Below are 26,623 nucleotides of genomic sequence, written 5' to 3'. Positions count from 1 at the left end.
AAGTAAAAGAACTCTTACTACATACACTACACAGATTTATAAATATTATTCTTAAACCCTGAGTAAAGATTATAAAACAAATAATGTTTTTTTTATTTTAATGTAACATTTACTGATTTGTATAACATCCATGACCTTCATTTATACAATATTAAACTCATTAGTAGAAATAATACTAGTCTTGAGCAAATCAAACAAATCATTTTATAGAAAATCCTTTATAAAAAAAAATTTAAAAATAAGATACTTGATTTTAGATTTTAATATTTATTATATATGATACAAAATGGTCGATAAAGTAAAGAAAATGCTTATGTATCACGGATTAAACATTGACTAAAATAACTAAGAAAGATATCTTTCAATCGGTTAACTGGAAACACCAGTTACTTGTATTTAATTTTATTTAACCAGTGAAACTGACTCATTTGGTGACTAAGCCTTTATTTTAATTTATTTTTTAAATGTACATTAAAATCTGATAAAAAATTCTGTGGAAAAATGAAGGAAGCAGTATTTGAGAAAGGATAATAGATTTTACATGGTTTGTGGATGTCATGGGTTTTTAATTCATGAATTAAAAGTTAAAATATGTAATGGAAATGATTTTACCAAAACTAAAATAATGAGGATAGGAGATCAATACCAATGAAAGACTAAAAGTAAAACACTACAAGTGCCTAGGTACCATCTTAACAGAAGATTTTGAAAGTGAACAAAAGAAAAGAACAATGGATAAGAAAGCATTTAATAGAAAGATATAATTATTTTGTAATAAGATATTAAAAGTCAAAGAAGTGTCTTGTTTGGTATTATGTTTGTAGTGCAATTTTGTACAGATGTGAAAAATGGTTGATAAGAAAAAGACAAAAAAAAAGGCTGGAAAAATGATCAGAAATGTGCTTTTGAAATGTGAGAATGTGGGAGACTGGAGAAGATTAAACGGACAGACAAAAGGGAAATATGAAGAAGTAATGAGGAGAGCGAGTAGTAAAAGTGTAATATGAACAATTCAGAGTAGGAAAGCTAAATTGCTGAAACATATTGTTAGTGTGAAGGATTGACTAAAACATTTCTGGAATAATCAATAAGGTGAGTAAAAGAGAGGCTAGAAAGTAATAAAAACGTTATTTTAGACAATCTAAAAGGAAATGGGGAAATCTGAAAGATGCAAGGAATCTGCATCATGGCAGGTAGCTGATGTTTGTAAGTGTTACAAAAATCATGAACAGTGGAGCAAAACTCTACAAAACAAAATATTAGTATTAATAACATAAATCACAACAGTAGTAAAAAAATAGAGATAAAAAATGTCACCAACATTTTTTAAAAACTAATATTTTATGAATAAAATACAGCAATTACTAATTCATTAAGATTTTTTAAGTTATTCTGTTACTTAATACTATTATATTACTTATCTTGTAAATAATTAAAAAAAAAAAATTAATTAAAAAAAAATTTTTTTTTCCAAATTATATAAACAGGCATCAAAAATATACATATTATTATGATTATCATAAACATACATTCTTCCATGTTTAGATGCCAAATAAAAGCTTCAGGTCAATCTCATCTCCAAAAAAAATATTTCTGTAGAGTCACTTTTTTCACATAAAATAAGACCTACTAATTGTTTAGTCTTCAGAACTTAAAATTACACACTTTTCTTATTAGAAAACAATGTTTTTACTGTTTTAAAAAGGTCAATAATACTTAATCTGATGAATATGTTGTGTTAGTAAACATAACCAAATTTGTGATTATGTTTTTACGATTAAAAAGTTAGTAAATCTAACATACAAAGTTGAAATGAGGACAGGTTCTAGCAGAACATCTGATAGAACCTGTGCTCTATTAGGATCAGATAATTAACAAGTCACCTGTTACCAGAGTGGGTGGGTGGGAATGGGGTAATCGGTTTAATAAAATTATTTTTAAAATTATAAATATTTTAACTGATTTATCAATAAATTATGCTCAAACACAATAAAATACTAGAGAAAACAATATTTAAAAAAAACATTCCATAGTTTTATTAATGAAACTTAAAATAATATTTTAATATTCTTATCTGTTTGAAACCATATTTATTTCCATAAAAAAACATTATTTTCTGCAAAGTAAACTATGATTATATTTAGATCTGTGATTACATTTGAACACGAACTGTTCAAGATACTTTCAGTCTTGGGGATAAGATTGAGATGCGTTTGCTGTTTAATGAAATGTCAACATTTTTTTGTAAAGCAGAATCACAATAGCTATTTTTAATGAGTTAGAAAAAATTTTTACTATTACTATTTTAAACTATTTTTACAATTACTATTTTTTTTTTTTAGAGTAAACATTTTTAATGATTAATCTAATCTTAATAAAAAAAGAGAAGGAACTACTAATGTTGCTGATATTAAAATTTCAGAAGTAATAATTACATTAACAAATTAGCCTTTATAAATATGTATTTTTTTATCATTAAAATGTATTTCGTGTATTCAAAGAAGTATGAGAATAAATTATAATAATTAATTACTGTAACCATTTACCTAAAATATCAAACATTGATTGATGATTTGATACGATTACAGCTCCTCGTTCTACTCGTAAAATTTCTCCATTTCGAAGTTCCCATGTTATTCCAACTAATTTCGTGATATATTTTAAAAATGAACCGGCAAGTCTGAAAATAATGTTCATGTAGTTTTAAATACATACAAAAATAATTATATATTTAGGATTGTCTTTCTACTCTTACATTTTTGTTTGATTCAATCATTTTTCAAGTAAAAATAATAATTTTACTATTTTAAATAAGATGCACATCTATCTATCTATTCTTTTATTTTATTTTGTGAAAAAAGAAAAAAGTTTTATTAAAAAGATTTAATTTTATGAGTGAAAATTTATGTAAATTGTAATAATTTTCAATGTTACATTTCTTGTCACAAAAAAGCATACAATTCTTTTGAAAATGATCAGTTATCTAACTTTACCTGCAAATATAACATTCTATGGATTTGATCAACATTAATGCATTTTTAAAGAAAATAGGTAAGAAATGTAAATTGACATGTTATTTGCTTGTGTATGCACAAAGATATATTTTTTGTGCATACACAAGGCAGTAGAAACTTATTTTTATTTTAAATACATCTTGTAGAATTTTTTTTTTTTTAACAAAAATTCTACATCACCATTTTAATTTCAACCCCCTCTCATAATTGTTTTTACCAGAGGATTATCGCATGCATCTAGACAAATAACAATGTAAAAAAAATTCATGCAGTTATCTCAATTACAACTAAAGTTATGACTTTTTTTTTAGTGTTAACAAAACAGAGAGATTAAAGTTTTCAGAAAACAGATTAAAGAATGCAATCTACCATAGCACCTGCAAATTGTATCACATGGTTTTAGCAAGTTTTATGAATTTCGAAGTGGCAGAACAAGACTGTACAAAATGACTTATGGCTTGACACTGCAAGACAAGATATTATAAAGAAAAATTAATGTGAAAAATTTTCATTCCTCATTTCATGAAATTTTTTATCTTAGTTGAGTTTTCATTTGTCCAGACGGAAGTGATATTTTCATTATTAATTCATTTTTTTGTGCCCTCATAATACTATTCAAAAAGAAATTTTTCCTTTGATTCAATTATTATCTTAAAAATTGATATAACTTAAGGGGAAATTCAGGAAGTTACTTTCTCTTATTCCAACCTCATCAATCTAGCATTACATTCTCATTCATAAGAAAGAATTTAGCTGACATTAAAAGAAAAAAGATGCTCAATTAAAATGAGTTTCTGAAAGAATTTCCTGCACAGAAAGGGTTGAGTCAATATAGTGCTTAAAAAATCAATCCTTTAAACTCAGAATTGAATAATATATAATTTACTTTTAGTACTAACTTCAATGGAAAGATTAAAAACTCCTTTTTTAGCCATTCCAATATGTTGCTATATAACAAATTTCATCCATTCCTGAAATTGTGTAATATGTGATAGTATCCTACTGTAGTATCATACAGACAATAAACTAGTGATTGTACTTAAAATGAATTTGGTTTGTTAACAAGATTTGTTTGCAACAAAATCAAACTGTACTGTTTTGCTTTGAAGCACCCTAATAAAATGCTCATCAAAATTATTAAATATCGGCTTATAATTGCATGCACTCCCATCTGAAGTAAAATCTTTTGAGGCTCCCTCAAGAAATCAGAACAAATTTTCCAAATGCAAAAATGGGCTGTCAGACATTGTCACTTAAAGTTACACAGACTAATATTTTAAAAATTGAAGATATACAACATAAATAAATCCTTTATTTCGATTGATATATAAAATACATACATAAAATATTATATGAAATATAAACCTCCAAAACACAGTAGGTAAGTTAAACTTACCATATTAATGTGGTAATAATATTAATTGGAAATTAATATGGTAAGTTTATCTTATCTAATTACTATGCTTTGGTGGTTTATATTTCATTTAATATTAAATTTTATTAACACAGTGGTAACACTTTAGATCCTAGACATTTGTGATATGCATGGTCCCTGTATCCTGGGGCTTTCTGAGAGTTTTAAAACAATTCTGTTTGAATTTTGTACTTTGAATAGGTGAATGATATGAACATGTTTAGAAAGAATATAATGCAGTTTTTTTAAAAATTATATGAGATACTTATTTTATTACTTAAAAAATTATATAAATAAAAAAATTGCGACTACTGTTTTAAACATAATAAACATTAGTGTGGTAAATTTTGAAACGGGCAGGTACACACATAGCCATTGTACTCAGAACATAACCATCAAATAGTTTCCTTTCTTCCAGCTTTCCCTGTGGTTGCCTTTGTTTTTTCAGAGCAGATTTTATAGACTCTTGCAAGCTGCTTTTTATTTTCAGTCGGGGGTATTTTCTCAGGAATGTGACAACTTATTAATCTGTTTGTTTTTACTGCTGTTGGTGTGGTTTGTACAAGAACTCCTGCTTTTTTTTCCTAAAGGCATTCCAATGAATATAACAATTTTTTTCTAAATGACATTTATGTCTCAAATTAGATGGTCATGATTCCTGGTATAAGATAAAGGCATTTGCAACTGACATCATAAATTAATGGAAAAGTAAATTTTTCAGTAGACAGTAATTACAGTCTTTTGTTTGATAATTGGAAGTGTAGGTTGAATGTCTGCGAATGACCAGCCCGAATCTACGTCAGATTGTGTACCTGATCTGTTTCTTTTATTGTTATTATCACTATTATTGTTAGAAGTGGATAGCCTAGGATCAAAAAAATGTTACTACCATATTCTGAATCTGATGTAACCTCAAAATTAGGGTCTTCTTCAGTATCATCTATTTCACCTTCCAATCACGAATCATATAAATTTGTTAACGTCCACGAACAAAATTATAACTTGGTTCAGAGTCCGAATCTTCACAAGAATCGGATTCAGATAACATTTCAAGAATTAGATCCAGTGCTTTGGGTTCGTGAATATATGGGCAGAAAAATATAATTTTTAATATAACTTTTATATTATTTTAACGAAAACACCACATTAGCTTAGTTTATACTCTATACTTTCAAAAATATCCGGCAGAGTATGGAATAAAACACGAATCGTTCCAAATCAACTAAATACGATCCGATGAACCGCAACAACGAATGCGATTTGTATGAAAATTTATAACGTTATTAAATAGGAATGCCAGTGAATTTGACGGGCTCCGGTCACTACGGAAATGTCGATTGCCAATGAATTACACGGGCGTAGGATTCAAGTGATAATATTAATGAATTATTTGAATATTTAAAAAAAAAAAAATTAGAGCGCATATATATATATATATATATATATGCTCTCTCTTTATACATATTTATACACAGCCAAAAATAAGAAAAAAGTTCATATAAACATTGGTCAGAAAATGGTTATTTAGCGAGTTTCGGCTCGCGAAAAATTTAGCCCTGCTTTCTGCTCCCTCTGTGAAATTAAACGTACAAACATTCTTGGGGTACAAACCGAGGGGTAAATTTCGTGCTTCCGAATGGTTTTTTATCTAAGAAATTGAATAAACTCCTCTCTCACTTAGGTTTTAGGAAAAACGGGGTAAAACACGACGTTTTGTCGGGAAATACATTTTTAAATTTGGAATAAAATAAATTTGTTAATTTACTTAGATAACAATAGTGAATTTAATTCCGAAAAAGTTTATGGAAATAACGTCTATTAAAATTAAACATAAATCTGAGAAGTTCAATCTTAATTAGAAACAAAAAACTCAAACTGGATTGGAAAAGTTATACAATTTTAAACAGAACAATTTACATAAAAATACTAGAAATTATAAATAAATTTGAAAGACATCCTTCTAAAACTTATTAAACATATTTATTTTTTCAGAGGTTGAGAATAACAGTTGATCATAATTAAGTTTAGTGTCTAGCGTTTGAGGGTTGTTTGTGCTGTTATTGTTCAGTCAGTAATTCACATTGGTTGATTTATGGTTAAGAGAATAATTTTCTCAGAATTAAATTTGATACCTTGTTCTTGTAAATAAGATACAATAATATTTAATATATTACAAAAATGTTTATATTTCAAGTTATATCATATGAAACTATGTCTTCAAAACTACTTTTGATATTTTTTAAGAAGTTAATAGAAATTTGTTAATTTTATAAAAAGGTGTATTTATGTAATTGATTCTTTACGGATCTTTTGACCTGAAAATTTAGGCAGTAATGGATTATTGTTAATATATACTTGTTTGTTTCTATTGATTTGTTACAAATTATTCACATTTATTAATACATTTTTTTAGATAAAAAAAAAGATAGGAGAGATTATGTTATTTTTAAACCTTATGTTCATCATAGAATGTTACAGCTTTATTTGTAAAACTTGTTCAGCTTTAAACATTATTAATTCTTGACATAAAAATAAATAACATTCATTATTTGCTATAATTTTATAACATTCATTGAAAAAAAATATATATATTTATAATTTTTACATTTACAAGTGATAAAATAAGTCTAGTAAAATTTTAAGAATGAAGCCAATCAATTATTTCTATTGTTTGGATTGAAATTTGAAATGAGTTAAAAAATTATCATGAAAATGGAAGTTATATATGAATTAAATAGAAAAAATATGGAAATGTGATATCCCATCAAAAATGTTTCCATTAAAATTTACCAAAAAATAGATCAAAGAGAAAAAAAACTTCAGTTGCATTTAATAATTAATTTAATAAAAAATATAATTTCTGATTTTAATTAGAGATTTTATTGTCACACTAGAGGTCAAATATCCAGTTACAGTTTGGTCTTGTCAAGTTTCAGGATAATGCTTCTTGATACAATATCACTAAATGAACAAGATATCAGATTAACTAAATCTGATATCCTTTCATATATTGTGATGTATTTTAAACTATTTATTTTAATGAAAAAACTTAATTGCTAAGCTATCAGAGAAATTAAAGGTGGTGAAAGCCATGTTAACTGCTTTATCAATATATAAACCTAATGGCTTTTGAAAGTTGATTTTTTTTTGTAATATAAAATTTTTTTTTGCATATAAAATGCAAGTCCTCATTACATAAGCAGTAGAATACAAGCTCTACAGGAACCATTCTCACTCTCTTGCTCCAACTATCTTTTAATGATCAATTTATCGATAACTCCTACATCTGGCTCATGTTAGTTTTCAATCTTATTTTGAAACCTTGTAATTAAAATGAAATCATAATCATACAAAACTAAACATGAGGCTTCCACCTGAAGATGTTTGGTGATGATTTTAAAAATTAAAAAATCAGTAGGAGTGCTAAACTTAACACTGACCTGAATTGGAAAATGATATTTTCCTAGAGCACTATAGAGTAGAAAAGGACCCCCCCTTTGTTGAATTTACTATGTTTTAAAAAATTATCTGATTTTTGCACGTAATTAGATCACGTGGTAGGTAATCAAAACTTGCTGCTTTTCTAGACTACCAAAGATCTAGAAAGTCTTATTCCTGCAGATTGACTTATTCTTCAGCAGGTTCTTCTCTAATACTTAATAATAAAAATAATTTTTATCTAATTTAAATCCAATAAATTTACAACATAAATAAAGATAATACACTATTATATACCTGGAATTTGCGACACTAAGTGGTCGAAGTAAAAATATAGGTATGAGGATTATCCCACCTGTAGATACTAGTACAATATAAACTATAAAACATCCATAATATCGTACTTTGTGATTTGATGCAAACGGCAGTAAACAAATTAGTAATATAATTACTGGTATCAAATAAAAATCAAAATGAAGCCAGTTTAAACTTAGCTGTGGTAACATTACTGAAACAAAACGAGAAAAAATAAATTAAAATAAAATTAATTTCTAACTTTACTGTTTTTATTAATTAAAATATGATCATGATATACACATATTTATAAAAAACTAAACTGTATGGTTTACATGATTTATGGACTTAAAATTTATATATAACTAAAAAGATATGGTGTAGAGGAACTAATTCTCAATTAATGCAAATATAAAGGGAGGCAGATGGTTTTTACAGACTTTAAAAAAACATTCTACAAAGACCAAAAAATTTGTATAATTTATTATTAGTTGTTTTAACAACCAATCTTTTCTGACTCAAATTTCATCCATTTCATTCAACCATCAAAATAGTTACTTGTAAATACAATTGATGTAGACCAATAATTAGAAAATTAAAAATTATTTACATTTATAAATGCAATATCCTTCACAAAAATAGAAGTGATTATTATTATCTGTTGCAACTGATTAAAATTATTTTCATCTTATTCAAAGAACTAGTGTAGATATTTAAGATTGCAAGAAAGAATCTAATATGATTAATAAATAAAATAAAAATCTGCGGTTGAAAATTTTGAACTCCTGTTTCCATGATAAATGAATAGAGATCCAAAGTTTTATAATAAAATATACCCCACACCTCTCTACCATGTAAAAAAAAAAAAAATTAGTTTATTAGAAAAACAATAAGAGTTTAGCTTAATTAAAATAATTAAACAGTCAATATATTAAATTTCCACACAAAATCTATGTATTTCGTACCCATCCTTCTGAATCCAAACCTCATTTGACAATTTCATAAAAATTCATCAATTCAGTATTGATCAGTTAGGTAAAAAAATACTTCCAAAATAAATACTCACTAATTTTCTAACAAGGTACAATATTCAATTATAGATTATTAATGGTTGGTATACACTACATACAACAATTTTGGAGTAGTCTACTGATTATACAGATTCAAATATAATTAAAATCAAATTTAAATTCTATTTTAACTAGTATGTACTTTGGAAACTGAAAATCAATTTCCTGGTTTTAGACCCATTGGACAGAGATTGAATGCGTGATGAGTTATGAAAATAACTGATGGTCTTATAGCCTGTTACCCCAAAACACAGTAAAAAAAACCCACTTATGCAATAATATAAATTATTCAAATTATTTTTTTTATTAAAATAATATAAAATTAAGAGAAATAATATATGAAATTTTTATATTAATAAAATGTAATACCTTTCACTTTCTCTGAATAATAACTAATTTTGAAAATGAAATCAGTTTATCACTAGACTTATACTAACTAAAATATTATCACTTTTATTGAAACTCTTAAGAGTAAAAAATCAGAAATTGAAAAGAGGGGAGGGTAAAGAGTTCGTATACAAGAAAACCAGAGTGAAGGAAAGAAAGAGAGACAGAGAGAAAGAGTAAATGAGAAATAATGGGAATGGAAGTGATGACATTTCAATGATTATAATATTTACGCACAATATCATTTTAGTTTTATGCAGCAATGAACATCTGCATTCAAAGGCCAATGAATGAGTTAACAAAAAGTAAGCCTGGTCTTATGTAAAAAAAGAAATGAAATAAATAAATAGATTATTCTAAACATGATACATGATTATTTGGCAAACTGTTTTAACTATAAATAAATACATTATACACTATAGTGAATGACAAGGTTTTGTCAAGGTAAGGTAAATCATATAAATTAAATTTTTTTTATAATACACTTTGGCAAGATTCAGTATAAAAGTTATAAACACACTCATACATACATATATACATACACGTGCATGTGTGTACATGCGCGCGCACACATACACACACACACACAAAATGTAATTAACAGTTCATCAAACTGAATAGCAATTAATAGAACATACATAAAGATTTAATCACCTTGACTGATTAGTATCATTTATTTTTGACTAATTAAAATGATTTATTTTTGACTAATTAATATTATTTTTAATTGTGTGTATTTTTCTTTACCTGATCTATGTAGCATTCTTTTAGGTAATAGTTATTATTACTAGTAAAGGCAAATCACAATCAAAACAATGAAGAATCTTTTCTATGATAAAAGAAAGAGCCACGCTAAATGATTATTGAAATAACTCAACAGAAAACATAAAAAATTGTTAACAAAAAAAAAAACTGATTCTTGGGTAATACAGTATTTATTAACAACCATTCTGACCCCCGAAGGGGAAGACATCCTCTGTCATCCTCCGTTCCCAGCTCTTATGGGCTTTATCAGAGGTCATCTTCGGAACCTCGGCTTTTTACATCGGCCACTATGCCACGAGTGACATGAACAACCAGTTGGCTCGATTAAATCTGGAATATCTCTGAGTACTATTCTGAAAACTTAAAAGTAAATGTGAAGTAAAACATCAATAGCCAAAGACAAATTCAATGATGCAAGTCCTGTAAATCATTGAAATTGTGAATAATAGGTACAGTTCAATGAACACTATGGAATTTTTTAGTGGCTAATAACAATTGATACCACTGTAAATACTAAAAAAAAAAATTAAATGAATAAACAAAACTAAGTTAACACTAAATCAGGAAGAAATACACAAAATAGAAATCAGCGAGAGAATGCTATTAAAAAAGATAACTGATCCAGGAAAACAGGAGGGTGAAAAAATGTGCAAGAACTGTAAAATCTATCTCAAAACAGAAAGACTCGCAGATGCCGTGCCATATAAAAATGAAGACTAGCTAGCCTTTTACGGACTTTTGATAAACGTAATCGTGACAAAACAGTAAGGTAGTTCGAACAAATCAAAGAAAATCTCAGAATTATAGGTATAAAACATACAGATATAGAGAACAGAAATGTATTTGGAAAGAAGAACTATGAAGAGATCCAAAAAGGAAAGAGTTGTAATAAGAAATCGTTAGAAGAGAGAAGGAAACAACATAGCTTGGAAAGAAGAGAGACTGACCAGAAATTAACTATTAAATGCGGTCCCAGTGGACATTTTTATCACCAAACAATGATTATCACTTATTATTCAGTATTAGTAAATAAAGTAAATATTAATTAAATCTGTTATTTTATCAATGATTATTATTATTTTTTTACTCTCAGTATTTCTTTTTATATTTTATAATTGATCTTTTAGATGAATTAATTTTTTTTTTACCAGTTTTTAAGAATTTCCTACTTTGAAGCTTTTTTCTATAACAATTTTATTTGTTTTTATTCAAGATATATGCAATTTTTAACACAATTGCAATAGTATAACTACTCCAAAAAGAGGAATAGAGATTCTATTTTGATTTTTTTTTTTTTTTAAATTCAGTGAATAATGTTTACAATTCTATTTCCTTTCCCCTAACCCCTGGCAATTTTTTTGGTAAAAGTCATAGGGAAAAGAAGTTTGTTAAAAATGTAGGATGTAACAAATATATTTTAATGATTGAAGTTTGATGGAGAATAGAAAACATTAATAAATATGGTACAAATTTTTCAGTCAAGTTTTTATATATTATTTTAGGCTAATAACATGAAAGTAAAACAGCTGAAAGATAATGTGATACATCATGAAAAAATGCAAAAAATCAATAATTTTTTTCCTGCTCCACACTTCCCAAGAAAATTTTTGATTTGTCTATGTTTACTATGTTACATGGAATAAACTAAAAAAATTCCACTGTAAAATGTAAAACCAATAAAAGGTTACCTAAAATTTATTTTTGGTGGGTGGGGGTGAATTATGATGAAATTTATAATTATAAACAAAAAAATCAAAAACTTCCTTTTTTAATCTTTGGTTCTAAAGTATTTTTCTGGGTTATTTGCACTACTACTACTACTTCAGCTAGGAAGGCATAAAAAAATCTGGTTAAAAATTTACAATAAGTAAAAAGATTTTGGGAGAAGGGGAAGAATTTGGGTGACAAATTTTTAAAAAATTGGGGTTAATATAAAATGGGGTAACATTTGCAAAATTAGAAAATTGAACTCAAAGAAACTATTTACACCCCAACTGTTGAGATATTGATTCCAAAATTTTACAAGCTGCCTCATATAAACAAGTTTTTGTGCCAAATTTCATCAAAATCATTTTATCCAGTCAATGAAGCTTCAAACATGCAAACACACATATATACAAACATTTCCCCCACTTTTATATTTTTTGTTTTTTGGGTCCTTGGGTTATGAAACATTGAGAAAAACCATATCCTATTTTTGGACAGAATACCATACTTTCCTTCTTGCAGCATAGGGCTAGAGCTATGATGCTACGAAATTAAAAATGAATGAAAAAATTCACTATATGAAAAATTCAAGAAAATAAATGCACTAATCATACTGATGTGTGGGTTTCCAACTTGAAAGTAAGGGAACTGAAAATAGATGTAAAAAAAACAAATTATTTAAAGATAAACAAACTAGACAAAAACTGTTTACAAAAAAAAATCTTATGTGGACACCACATGACTTTCTTGTAAGCCTATTAAATTAAACAATACACATTTTTTTTAAATGAAAAGTAAATAAAATTTTATTTCATTAATTACTTTGATATTTTTCACTTTTTTTATTGTTATTATTTATCATAAAACTTTTTTTACAATTATTAATTTAATAATTAAAATTGGCTATAACTATAACTATTGGCCCGTTTAATTTTGCTATAACTCTGGAACCAATGAAAATAAGTACCACTTATGATATATCGTTGAAAAGCTCTCAAGAGTTAAGAAAGTCGAAATTCAATTTTTTTTTTGGATTTTGGGCTTTTTGGACACTTTTGGTTCAGTTGGTTACAATAAAAGGGGAGGTGCACAACTAGATGTTACAATGGTCCTAAATCCAAAATTTCAACATCCTATGGCTAATCGTTTTTGAGTTATGCGAGATACATGCATACAGATGTCACACCGGAACTAGTCAAAATGGATTCGGGGAAATAAAAAATATTCATTTCAGGGAAATGAATATTTCCATTGAAATCTGAAAACCAAAATTTTTCACGATCACAATACTTCCTTTACTTTGTACAAGGAAGTAAAAAATGGTGTTTCAATTCTTCAATCAATTCTGTCTTTTTGGCTAAATCTGATTATAAGTTTATTAAATTAAAATAACAACTTAATTAAATTAAATTTTTTTGTTTTGAAATAGTATTATTTTTTTGAACAGTTATTAAACTGCTTTACTTTTCTTTAAAAAAACTGAATACGCATTTTTATTTTATTTTTAGTTAAAATATGGATAGGCATAAATAAAATACAGACCACAGAAGAAATTTGAAGGATACAGAATAGTGAGAAACCTGCATCTTGAGAAATGTTAACTAAAATGCTAATCTTGACCTAAGGGTTTAAAAAAAGAAAAGAGAAACTTATATTACTTTTTGATTAAAGATTAACCAATTTTTATAAGTTTTCCTATAAACTTCTTGAATTATAATATGAAAATACTTTATTAGAATGACATCAAAGTACGTATATATCATAATTAAATACTAAGTTACAATGACAAAAAAATCTTCAAAACATCAATGTAGAATATTAATATTTAAAACATATTCCATTCATGTCATGCTAAAAAAAAAACACAGAACACAACTACATAAGAACTTTCTCTATAAATTAGTTTATTTTGTTGAATTCGATACTGGTGAAATTGGTGAGTGTATACAGTTATAAAGACCATCTCTCACACAATCACATTCCAACTGCCAAACTCTTCTATCCCGCCAACTTTCCTCCTCCAAATTCCTTCTCTCTATCGCCTCCATCACTCCAGGCCATCCAATGGAGGTCATCTACTTTTCCTCCTCTCTCATGGAGTCCATTTCAACATCCTCCTAGGCCATATATACTTCTCCATTCTCTGAACATGCCCCTACCATTGTAGTCTTTTTCCCTCCAAAAATCACTGTACCTGTCCTGCGCAGCACATCCATCAACCTTCCCTCATCTCTTTTTCTAATTTTCCAAGCTTCTGATCCATATACAAATTTACAACCCATATACAAATCTGATCCATATAAAGCTTTCTACAAATCTCTCTTTCTATTAAAACAATCATTTTGCTACTTGGAAGGGTTAAACCATTGCTGTTTTGCCCTCTATTAGGCATATGTTAGATAAAAACAAAAAACAAAGGAAATATCTAATTTGACAATTCGGACTGCTTCTTATACCTCCTGCTTGATACCTCCTCGTATTAACAATTTTATCAGAAATGATTAAAAAATACTCAAAAATTTTTAAATTGGGTGTCATGACTCACTTTTATTAAAAATGTTCATATATCACCTACATTATTATTAAATACAGTTGGATTTTCAACCTTGAAAATTAAAAGTTAAAGGTAACTGATAGTGCTGGTCTCATCAGCCTCCTTGTTTTTTGGAGTTTAAAATTATATTTATTTTAGTAATTATTTATTTCAATAAGTATGTCCAATTTGATATTGAAAATGGCAAAAAAAGTTTAGTACACAAAAAAAATACCATGATACATACCCACCCCTTGTCCGAAAGGATCTAAAATCATGACAGTTTTAAAGCTGGATTGTACATAGTCAAATATTGTGACAGATTTCAATTTTTTTGGTCGACAGGTTTTCGAGATTGGGCAAAAAATGTTAAATAACTCCTCACCCTTAAATCTGATTGATCTACTTAAAACTTCAGAAATTTTAATAACTTCCTAATTTACTTATTTCTAATTCTGTTCAAAATTAATTAATTATTCTGTTCTTATTAATGCCACATATATAAAATATTTTTGAGTAATTTTCAAATAATTTATGCTAAGCAGTAGAGAAGTATTAATCAAAATACATGCTAACACATACATTTTTATGAAATATCTATTACTTTTTTTTTGGAATAAGTTAATTGTCAACATATTTAAAACCCCCAATATTCAAAACGTTAGCTGATTATGATACATTATCCTTTTTGGAGAGTTCTCCTTTCATTTCCTTCTGTTCACCATAAATTCCTGGAATAAATAAAAAATTACCGTTTAAATCACATTCAAAAATTTCAAAATGTTGGTCACGTCAACTTATTTATTTTTTTATTTCTAGGTAATAGTTAGGGTATCAAATTATGTTTTATTAGCTAAGACCCTTAAAATTTTCATTGTAAACAAAAATTATATCTTATTTGGAAAGTTGATTTTTGTAGTGGAAGGTAGTGTCTCTGTCTTTTATCTGGAAGTTCTAGGTTCCAGTATCGGTCAGGCATAGCCTTTCTTTATACACAACAAAAATCAATTTCATTATAATCAGTGTTTATCAGGATGCCATCCAGAATAAAACGGAATATAGAGGAGTTAATTATTCTTTTTTTTTCGATCCTTCTAGTCAGTTATAAACATTAAACACTTATACAACATCAATAATCCAATTTATTGTTAAATTTACAGTAGGAATAAAGCTAAAACAGTAAAATCAGTTTTTTACATTTTCATTGAGATCTTTTTTTTACTTTTGAAATCGATTGTTAGTTAAATTATTTTTGATAAAATTCTTTCTTTAGTTTTGCTTTACTTTTTAAAAATCGAAGTTTATTCTCATATTGAAATGGCAGATGTGTATCTCCATATTAGGGGCTGACAGACTGCAGTCAAACTGAAGCGTGCCACTTAAGTGTAAAATGTTTTCCTATTTGCCATATGTTAACTGAAAAGTTTTTTAATTCTACATGAAAGCTTAAGCGAGACCGAAAGCTCCTAGAGCTCATCATTGTGGAAGACCGCAAAATACAAAAACACTCAAGTTAGAAGAACTGGTACCGGAATATATTGAGGAAAATCCATAGGGCAGTACAAGAACGGTTACGTCAACTAACTACCTGGATAATTCTGCAACGCAAATGGATGTATCTGTGTCAAGCACAAAGATTAATGAGTATGACCATCTATGCAAGACTACTATTTTGAAGAGAAATTTTACAAAATTTATAACTAATCCACAATTTCTCCCCACAAAATATTCAATGATAAAGCTGGATTCAACCAAAATAAAATCACAATATTTTCATAACTATTATTAGCAACAAGAATATTAATAATGCCAGTATGCAGTCAAGTATGCAGATCCTTTACATATATATATATATATATATATATATATGTGAATATATATTATATATACATTAAGGTATCTAAAAGAGTCAAGTCATAAAAAAAATTAAGTTAATGCAAAATTCATAAATTTTAGCATTACAAATTTTCATAAATAATGTAAAATAATAAAATATAATTATTTTACTTCCATACAATAATATAATATAAACTTAGGAAACTCTTAAATAATCTTTTAATTGTTAAATGTAGAAAAATTAAATATAGCTAATATTCCTGTTTGAAATGATTATTTTCTTATGTCAGACCACCATAAGCTAAGCAAAGATGGAGGAGGCCAACTCCCCCATCTATTCTTACATTTCAAATGTTAAAGAGTAGGTTGTGTAATCATTTTAAAGGGCAATGAAGAACAAAACGTTTTACGTAAAAATCTTTGGGCTACAACAACCCTAATAAAACTGGCGGCCGTTTAACGTTTTTAAAAATTTGTGTACAAAACAGTAAAAAACAAGAAATAAAAATATCAAATATGCTTGTACCTTAAAACGATCTACTGTTCGATATGAGACCACTACTTGAATACACTGTAGGTCACTTTTAAAACCGGTTGTAAAAGGTATTAAACCATCATTTTGGTTAGGATTGTCATAGCTATAAGTTTTTTACATTAAAATTTTTGTTCAAGTACTTTAAAATAATTTGTCACAACCCAGAACCTCCTAGGTGCTCAGATGTGGGGTATATATATTGCCCAAAAACTTATTGTTTTAAGGTATAAGGAATTTGCTAAATTTCATTTTTACTATTAAAAAGTTAAAGTTCCCATTCTTTAAAAACTGGAGAAGACCACGAAGAAAAAGAAAAAAGAAGTTCCCTGGCCGGCTCAACGTGGGACCTCCCGGAGGATGCCAACATCCCCGCCGGAGCAGCTGGCCTGGCCGGTCCGCCGAGGGAGTCGCTGGACGCGGCGCTACCTTCCCGCTCCAGCTCACCGGGCTTCAATCGCCCTGGCCGGCCTAGCGTGGGATCGCTCAGGGATAACCGCCTCGGCCGCGCCAGCGAAGGACGACCGACATCGACCCGACACTGCGAGGCTCTGGGGTCCACTAGTGCCACGCTGTACTGCCAACTGCCGCTGAGAGAACTCCCCGACTTCGTCGGAGACCAGCTTCCGGACCCAACAGCTCTTCTCAGAGCTAACACAGGGTTATGAATTACAAGCCGTCGAATCCATTCGACGACAACAGCCCTTTTTGGGGCTACCTTAAGGTTAGTAATTACAACGAGCTGTCGAAGCCAATCGACGACAAAGACGGCCCTTTTCAGGACCACCATAATAAGGTTAGTAAGTGCCACGTGTCGTCGACGCCATTCGGCGACAATACAAATACACAGTGTGTGTGTGCGCGCGCGTGTGTGTTTACTTACTGTGTAATGAAAATGGTTTACATTTAACTTAAACTGTAGGCTTTAAGCTCTAAAGAGTACATAAATTCTTAGAAAGAAGAATGCCAAACAATGATAATTTTCTAATTAAAATTTATTTACTTGTAGTATCTTAATTATTTAAGATACGATAAAACAGAAGATAAATTTTTACTTTAGTCAACCTATATAAAATTTGATAAAATGAACAAAATAAATGTAAATATTATGATAAATGAAAACAGAAATAAAGGTTTATTTATTTTATTCTAAGATCACACTTCCTCACAACAATTACCTGTAGCTTAATAAATTAAAATTAATAATAATTAATAACAAGTAATTAAAACAATAAAGTCGTTTTTGAATTATATTTGTATTATACAGTTATTGTATGATATTTGTTTTTGTGGCAACTATTACATTTTTATTTAGTATACTTTTAATTTTTTATAAGTTCAGAGCTGATCTTTACTAATTTAAGACTGATCATTTTTGTCTCAGTAGAGCTAACTGAAATTAAACAATTAAACCTGGATTCTGCAGCATCATAAAACAGCTATTTCATACTCAAGAAAAAACGTTCTTACTGAAGAATTAAAAAAAATTTGCACGGTAGAATTTCTTATTGCTTAATTAAAAAATGCCTTTTATAGCACTTTTATACAAATAAACTCACACTGGTGGTGTAACTTCCTGAAGTATATAAATTAGATAAGTGTAACAGTTTTTAATTACAGGTTACTATTAAAATTCTATGTATTTAAAAAAAAAATTTAAACTATTTTCTTGTAATTTTTTAACCTTCTATTACAATATAAAGTAAAATTCTTTATTTAAAAAATGTTGTGAAAAATTTTTTCAACATAACCATGTCTTTGGAAAAATATTTATAGAAATTATTCATTTCTTACATGTTTTATTCACAACTTAGTTACTTTATAAGATACGGTAAAGAAAGCACAAACTGTAGAGAAATTACTCTATAGATGTTGATTTTTTTGTTTTTTCTTAGATCCTTAGTTATAAAGTTAGTTATGAAAAGCCCATAGAGTTCAACAAATTCAAAATGCCATTTACTTAATTTTTAACTGAACAAAAAAAAAAGAAGCAAATAACAAGAAAGACTACAAACTTTGAAGAAGGGCTTACATTATTTTACCTAAAATTAATTGTTTTTTATATTTGCAATAAATATTTTACTTCAGGTGATTGACCACCAGTCTTTCAACCCACCGAGGATTGGTCTAGTGGTTAACTCATCATCACAAATCAACCGATTTTGAAGTTGAAAGTTCTAAGGTTCAAATCCTAGTAAAGGCAGTTACTTTTATACCAATTTTAATACTAGATTGAGTTTGGAGGATGGGTTTCAATTAACCACATGACTCAAGAATGGTTGACCTGGGACTGTGCAAGACTACACTTCATTTACGATCATACATACCATACTCATTTATCCTCTGTAATACCTTATGGTGGTTCAGAGACTAAACAGAAAAAGACTACTAGCCTATTCACTATGGCTCTTCAAAATGTTAGTGTGTAAAACTGAACATTTCAAAATAGAAAGTCAACACCTGTTAATTACTTCCTAATTTCATCATTTTCTGGTGTATATTTTACTGTATTACAACATTCAGTTCTGGGGTGATCAAGAGTTATTATTGAAGCTCCTGATCCTGTTCTAAAGCGTCTTTTTTAATATCTGATGGAAAAGCAATTTCCAGCAGCGTTTTATTGAGTTGAATGAAATATTTTTTATCAATGTGCACTTCTTCCATCTCTGATAAAGTAAGGCTGAATCTTCCCAAAGATTGTGGAAAGGATGCATCATACTGTCTAAAGATAACCTTGAAGTGCTACATTTAGTAGGTTAATGGGTCATACTTTGTGGCTCCTTTGTATGTAGATTCTTCTTTCACTACCACTTTCATGTGGCCAAAACCAGTGTGGTAGTGAAAAAGAAGAAATGGAAGTGAAAAGTATGTAGATACTTCTTTCACTAACCAACCCGTTTCTGAACCCTTATATTCCTCTCAGTGTCTGTCATATTGGTGAATTTTTGTAAGTCATCCACTAGATCTATGGTAATGATGTGGGAACAGGGAGTTACTATATTCTTTTTATTTACTGGAAATAGCCTGGATATTATCTTTCCTAGAATCCAAACTATTCAGGTTTAGTGAGCGACCGTGATGATATATTTGTCATCAAAAATTATGGCAATAAATTATAAATTATGAATATTTACATCTTGTACAGAAAATGTAATAATCATAACACAGATTGATTATAATTAAGTGTGACCACAAGCTTATAGGTTTTTGTATTTTTTTTTATGTGGCAACAATATTTTCTTTTCCTAAGGTTTTATTATATTTTTGTCTGACCGATGGTTTTTATTTTTTCTTACTAACTGATAATACACTGTTCCAAAATATTGCTATAGTCATACAGCAAAGGGTATTCTCCTTATCAAATAAAATTGGAATTTTAAACAGCGCACTACTATTTGACAAAAAGGGAAGGAAAATATTGATTTTCTAGTTTAGACTAACTATTTCAATCTTCTGTTACAGCTGAAATGGATATAAAGCACCTGAGGTATATAAGGCAGGTTCCTCTGATATTAATGATGTACATAGTAAAATCTATACAGTAAAACAGAGTAATAATGTATTTGTAAACCTGAATATTACCTAAATTTTAACGAATCTGGCTTGGTAACTGACAACCTATATAATTGGCTCAGTGAAAAAGAAATGGAAAACGTATTTCACTTTTTATTTTCCCATAATTTGCTTGTTACTCTTGAGGAATAATATGCTGTACAATGCTAACTTGTATTTTATATCTGGTTGTGATCATGCATAATTTGATTACGGCAAATAATATTTAATATATTAGGTATTTGCAACATTTCTTAAAAATGAGAAAGATTTATATTCACTTTTATAACTATTTTTATCACCATTACTGCTGTCTAAATTTCTCTGAGAAATTAACAAATTACTTTTTTCTAGAATTTAGCACGATCTTATAAAATTACTCTGTAGTCCATCAACCCGTGCTAACCAATATGTTATTTATATTTAAAGTAAATCTGATATAAATTTGTAGCCGTTTATTCATAGATCTTAGCTTTCTAAAACAATGTATACTTGTATTATTTTAAGTGCAACTAAATCTAGACTATCAAAAAAAATCTGAAAGTTCTCATAATATTCATAAGAAGAAACTTTACTAGAAAATGTTTTGAAATTTACGAGTGCACAAATTACCTTCCTAATAGTATTAAAATAAGTACATCTTTTAAAATTAACTTAGGAAGAAACTTTACTGTAATTCTTATGTTATCTAAGAATTTTATACTGCACAATATTTCAGGAAAAATATCCAAATAAATTATATGTGAGGGCATGTAATACATATATGTAATTGTTGTTAGTATAACGTTTAATTAAATTAATTTATGGATTTTTCAATCTACTATCTAGCACACTATTATTTAAAGACTGTAATTTTTACTATTCTTATCCCATTTCAAGAATATAAAGTAAAACATTTTTCTCATAAATACAAAATATTTAGCCTAACAAAATTGCAACAAAATAATCATTTAAGTCTACTTAATTTAAAAGAGGAATATTTCATTTCAAGGTTCAATATATGTATGTTACAAGTAATGTTATTCTAAGTAGTCTAATTATTGGTAGTTCAGACTCACACATAAGTGTACATGGTCGTTTGTGTGATTGTTTGCATGTGAGTGTGTTTCAGCCTTTTTATATGAAGAGGTGTTTTAAAATTGTAGATAAATTGGCATATGAGGAAAAGACTGTGATAATCTAATCTATATAACATACTATACAGTAAATAATCTATAAAAATTTAATTGAAATGTAGAAAAAAAAAATATAAATAAATATTGAGTGTAATAATTGTTTTAATCATTTTCATTTTTGAAATGATACTAAACCAAATTTTATAAAATGCAATATTTTTATATCTTACTTCAAAATGTTACCATTTTCGGCAACTGGTGCTGGTGTTCTCAGATCAGCATCAGCTCATGTTATTGCTGCACAGACATTTTGAGTTAGACATTTATTAAAAAAAAAGGTCACAAAGGTTGTGTAAAATTTATTTTTTCTGTTAATCTTAGCTGTGTTAAAAAAAGGTTAATAATTTTTTATATAATGACTTAAGATTTCATCCTTTGTGTGTATGAGTTTAAAGAGATGTCAACATGTAAATGGTTGTGGATTTTTAAGTCTGTGTTATGGTTAGGTTTGTGTCATTTTAACAAGATAATATGGTTTACTAGAATAATAATTGTTTTTAGAATAATATCATTCGGTTAATTAAAGTAATAATTAACTTGAGCTATCTACTTTAAAAAAAAATAATTTAATAAAATAGGCCTATATTCTGAACGCATTAATATATTTATAAAATATGCAGAGCGATTCAGGAATAAAGGAAAATAAAATGGGAACTGATTTTAGAGCTTGTAATAAGTAAAAAAAATCACAAACATACGTCCGAAAAAGATTTGTTATAAGTTAGGGCTAGCGAAAAATTTTGCCAGGATTTGAGTTAGTTCTCCCAGTGAAATGACATACCAAAATTTTTCAACTGTTACATTAGTGGTAAACATGTCGGTTTCCTATGTTTTTGCCTGAAAAATCAAATAAAGTAAGTCTCAATACTGAAATAAGTTATATTTAACTTGAAACTTCTGGGCTTTTGCTTTGCTTTTTATATATAATTTTTTTTCTTTCTTTTGTTACGGTTCATTTAATTCAAAGGAGAACACATTTCTCCTTTAAAGTAAGGGATTGTACCAAATGTATATTTATAGAAACCAAAAAAACTTGGAGTTGACATTTTTTTAAATTTAATTTATTAATTAAGGTCATCTAAAGTTCATATTTTACATTTTTAATGGTTTTATGCGTTTATTAAGAATCTGTTTTGCCAAACAATTTATTTTTTTACATAGATTATCAAAGATGGGACCCACCAAATTTAAACCTATAATGTCTTAAAAATACTTATTTATTTTAACAATATGAGATTTAGTAATTAGATCAGCAAAACTCTACGGTGGGTGGTAATATATCAAATCTTTTATTTAGATTTGAATCCCAGATAGGCATACCATTTTTTCACATTTCATAAAATGTTATATCACATTCCCATACTAAACCTTTAACCTTACATGATGATTAATCTTCTAATGAGAAACAAAAAAAAAAAATTGAATTCTATTTATAGATTTAGCAAATTGATCTAATATAAATGTTTTATAACAAAATAGAAAAAAATATTTAAAACCAATAAATTCAGAATTTAATTTTCATAAGTATTTACAGTATCTGGGGTCAATAAATACTTCACAGTGGATTAAATAAGTAAATTGTATAGAATCTTGTAAAGTAAAAAATCACATTCTAGGCTAACCCATTACAGTTGTTATCAATTTAACTTAAATGTCTATTTCATAATAATCTTCTCTACTAATCTCAGTGTTGTTAGCTTCTCTATCAGCAATATTATGCTCATTTTCTGAATCCATATAAGAGGGGGGGGGGGGGGTTGTGTGGTTTATTCAGTATCATTTCTATTTTTATGTAATCTGTATTGTTTTATCGGAGAATAAATAAACTCATATTACCCTACACTAAACTCTAATAAAACATCGTGCAAACACAAAATGGAAATCTATAAACCTTTAAATCAGTACAAATAAACTGATAACAATAAATGAAGCAGGTGAATGATTAATGATAATATTACACTATATTACTTGCAGAGTATGCAAGTTTTTTGTCAAAAACATTTTTAAAATTTTAGCTTAATCTTTTTTAGAAAATTTTGTCTTAAAAATATATTATAAAAATATATCTTATCCTGATTAGGAATAAATCCTTTTTTTTACTCCTTGAATCTGTTGAATTATATCTATTTTAATATGACTTCTTTTTTCAGTAATTACAGTTTCTAGATTCGATATAAATGGATAATAGTTACATCTATAGGTAATTTATACTTTTTATAAACTGATAATTTCTATTTTTAATAATCAAGTTCAAGTTTAATTAAAATAGTGACTATATAATTTTTTCTGAAAGCAGTTTTAATAAAATCTTATTCATTTTATACCTTTAGCAATTAAATTTTTACTGCCGATTATGAATTTTTGTATTACATTAAAAACAGATCAGAACATTTATATCAGTCGATTTAGTATGCTATTTATTTGTTTATTTAAAATACTTTGTAATAAACTTTAAAATTAAAATAATTTCTTTTCATAATGTTTTTAATGTATCCACATTTATTTTTTTTAAATGAAAATTAAATTATATAAATTATTATTCACAAGATTTGAAGAGAGTATGAAAGAATTAAAAATAAAAAATCAGCCACAATTCCAAAAAAAAAAATGAAAAAACCAGTTAATACTTTATTATGAATATAAGACTTGTAACTATGAATAATTTTTTGATACTTGAGAACATTAGAGTTTAACGAGTGTCTATCGTGTAATAAAATTATCTTAATACAAATGATTAATGGTTATAAATATATAATATTACTGCAGGATATAGGAAAAAGAACAAAGGTAGAATTTATTTATATCTTCATTTTTACTTTAATCATTCAGTGTCTCTGTGGAGTTAATTATTGTGTTGTAAGACTCCTTTCAAGTTGTTCTTTGTACTACTACATCTATTTAGTGTTGCCGCATAATGAATATAAACATAAAACTTGATAGAACTAATCGTATATAGACAGGAATGTGTCTTTACTAGAACCAGGGAAAGTTTGATTCCTATTTTATTATTTAAAAATAATCTTTTTGATATAAAAAAAGTTCCTTATATAATTTTTAAGTGATCATTTTTAATTTACATTTTCAAGTATGTTCAAGTCATCTTGGAAACAATTTTGCACATGTTTAACAGTACTTCAGTTCATTATGTGTAATTAAAATAATCGATTAAATTACAATTTTCAAAAATTCTTTTTAATGCAAATATCCTTATTTCCTTTAGTACGTTCATTGTGGTAAGATTTCTGAATTAGAGTTAAAAACTTCAGCAGGTCTTCCTAATTATCAATAACATTTAATTTGCTTTTTTAAATTTTTTACTTGCTTTTAAAGATTTGCATTATTCATACAACTGCTAAAATATTACTTGGAATATAAGGTGCAAATTTTAAATAGTTATACCCTGTAAAACCAGAAGTCCCATCACTGAATGCAGTTTTTGAAAAGCGATGAATACCTAAATACTTTTAATAGCATTTTGAGTCTTATTTATTTACTTCATCTGTAACAAACGACGGACTAGTTCCTAACTACAGTGTGTGAAAAGTCCCATGTCTGATCGAGATTCAAATCCAGAACCTTTGTGATGAAAGGCACAGACACTAGTGCTTCACCATTGAGGCTGGTGGAGTAGTATTGAAATGACAATTGAATACGTTTATATTTAATGAGGCCATAGTATAATTTTTTATGTTTTAATTTGATTTAAGGTTTTCTTTCATTTTGGTAATTCTGTTTAATTAAAAGATAGTTGATATACTGAGAACCTTTTCTGAAAAGGAAGATGTACCAATTTACCAATTTTTCATAATGTGACTAACTTTTTTTTTAGATTGAACACTTCTAAAATATAATTTTTTATTATGTTAAATTGAAGGGTAATTTAAAAAAAAACAGTCATCAGCTGCCAATCTATAAAAAAAATTTAATCTATTTTATTTCATTGTAATATTCTTTATGAAATGATTTATTTAAAAGAGATTATTTTTTTTGTATAAAATACAGTGGTTAAAATTTCTTACTGTTCTAAAGTTGTCCAAATGTTCTATATCATTCATTAGCTGTTTTTTGTTTCCAGTTAAATGACAGGTTTACATGTGCTTCTTCCTTTTTATTTTTTGCCATTTCTTGGTTCTCGATTATCAGTTTCATATATTTTCATCTTTCTCTCCCTTTACTGTTTTTACTCTGTGTCTCTTTAGAAATAAACTTTCTCTAACCACATTTATCTTAGTACATGGCCCACCATAAACCCCTTACCTTGTCCTTTTTATCATAAAATTTTACCAAAAAACTTACACCGTCAGTCCAGCATAGTTTTAGCATTTTTCTTCACCTACATATCTCAAAAAGTTTCCATTTGTTATTCTAGCTTCCTGACTGGATAAGTTTATGTCATAAAGTCTTATAGTTTATATTTTAAAAAATCTGTAATTCCTTTGCTGTATGTGATGTTGCAAATTCATTTTTTGCATTGAAGTTCTTCCAGTTTATTGTATTTTACAAACTTTATATTACACATTTAACATTAACTTGTCTGTTATCCTTCTTTAATTTACTTTCAAACTGAATTTCTGTTACAACAATCAATAAATTATCCTACTACATGTTAATCATTTATGATAGCAATATATTAACAGGAAATTAAAATAGAAAATAATATTGTTTGAAATTCATTCTATAAAAAAATTTCACACAATCTTCAATTTAACATGTTTCTAAATAAAACTGAATGAGTCATTCATTTAAAAAAGAAAGAAAGAAGAATTGGATTAAATAACAAAACAGTAATTACACTTACTTGTCTGTTCCATTGAAAAGATTGACAATTATAAGTTGTCAAATACATCGCTACATAAACAGACAAGTGGGTTGAAACAAAATGAAGTCATTTAAATTAATTAGAATT

At 27.5% G+C, this 26,623-nt stretch overlaps 2 protein-coding genes across 7 annotated transcripts in view; one reads left to right on the top strand and one right to left on the bottom strand.

Annotated features, from left to right (window-relative positions):
* LOC142327401 (1-acyl-sn-glycerol-3-phosphate acyltransferase beta-like) overlaps window positions 1-26,623 on the top strand; it is a 273,953-nt gene that overhangs the window by 126,059 nt on the left and 121,271 nt on the right. The gene's annotated exons all lie outside the window — the stretch shown is intronic.
* The window catches only part of LOC142327545 (1-acyl-sn-glycerol-3-phosphate acyltransferase beta-like), a 121,818-nt gene that overhangs the window by 9,280 nt on the left and 85,915 nt on the right, over window positions 1-26,623 (bottom strand). For 3 of the 6 annotated variants that reach the window (XM_075370694.1, XM_075370695.1, XM_075370689.1), the window contains exons 2-3: window positions 8,164-8,374; window positions 2,547-2,680 (exon numbers count right to left, since the gene is read on the bottom strand). In XM_075370694.1, coding sequence (XP_075226809.1) covers window positions 2,547-2,680; window positions 8,164-8,372 — 343 coding nt within the window. In that variant the 5' untranslated portion in view covers window positions 8,373-8,374. Of the gene's footprint in view, window positions 1-2,546; window positions 2,681-8,163; window positions 8,375-14,869; window positions 14,916-15,226; window positions 15,273-21,600; window positions 21,620-26,623 lie in introns of those variants that run through there. The other 3 variants (XM_075370693.1, XM_075370690.1, XM_075370691.1) reach the window with 3 other exon arrangements.

The sequence above is a fragment of the Lycorma delicatula genome, chromosome 7 (genome assembly GCF_047948215.1).
Source record: "Lycorma delicatula isolate Av1 chromosome 7, ASM4794821v1, whole genome shotgun sequence".
Lineage (NCBI taxonomy): Eukaryota > Metazoa > Arthropoda > Insecta > Hemiptera > Fulgoridae > Lycorma > Lycorma delicatula.
Note: the sequence above shows the minus strand (reverse complement) of the source record. Positions and strands in the feature narration are given on the sequence as shown.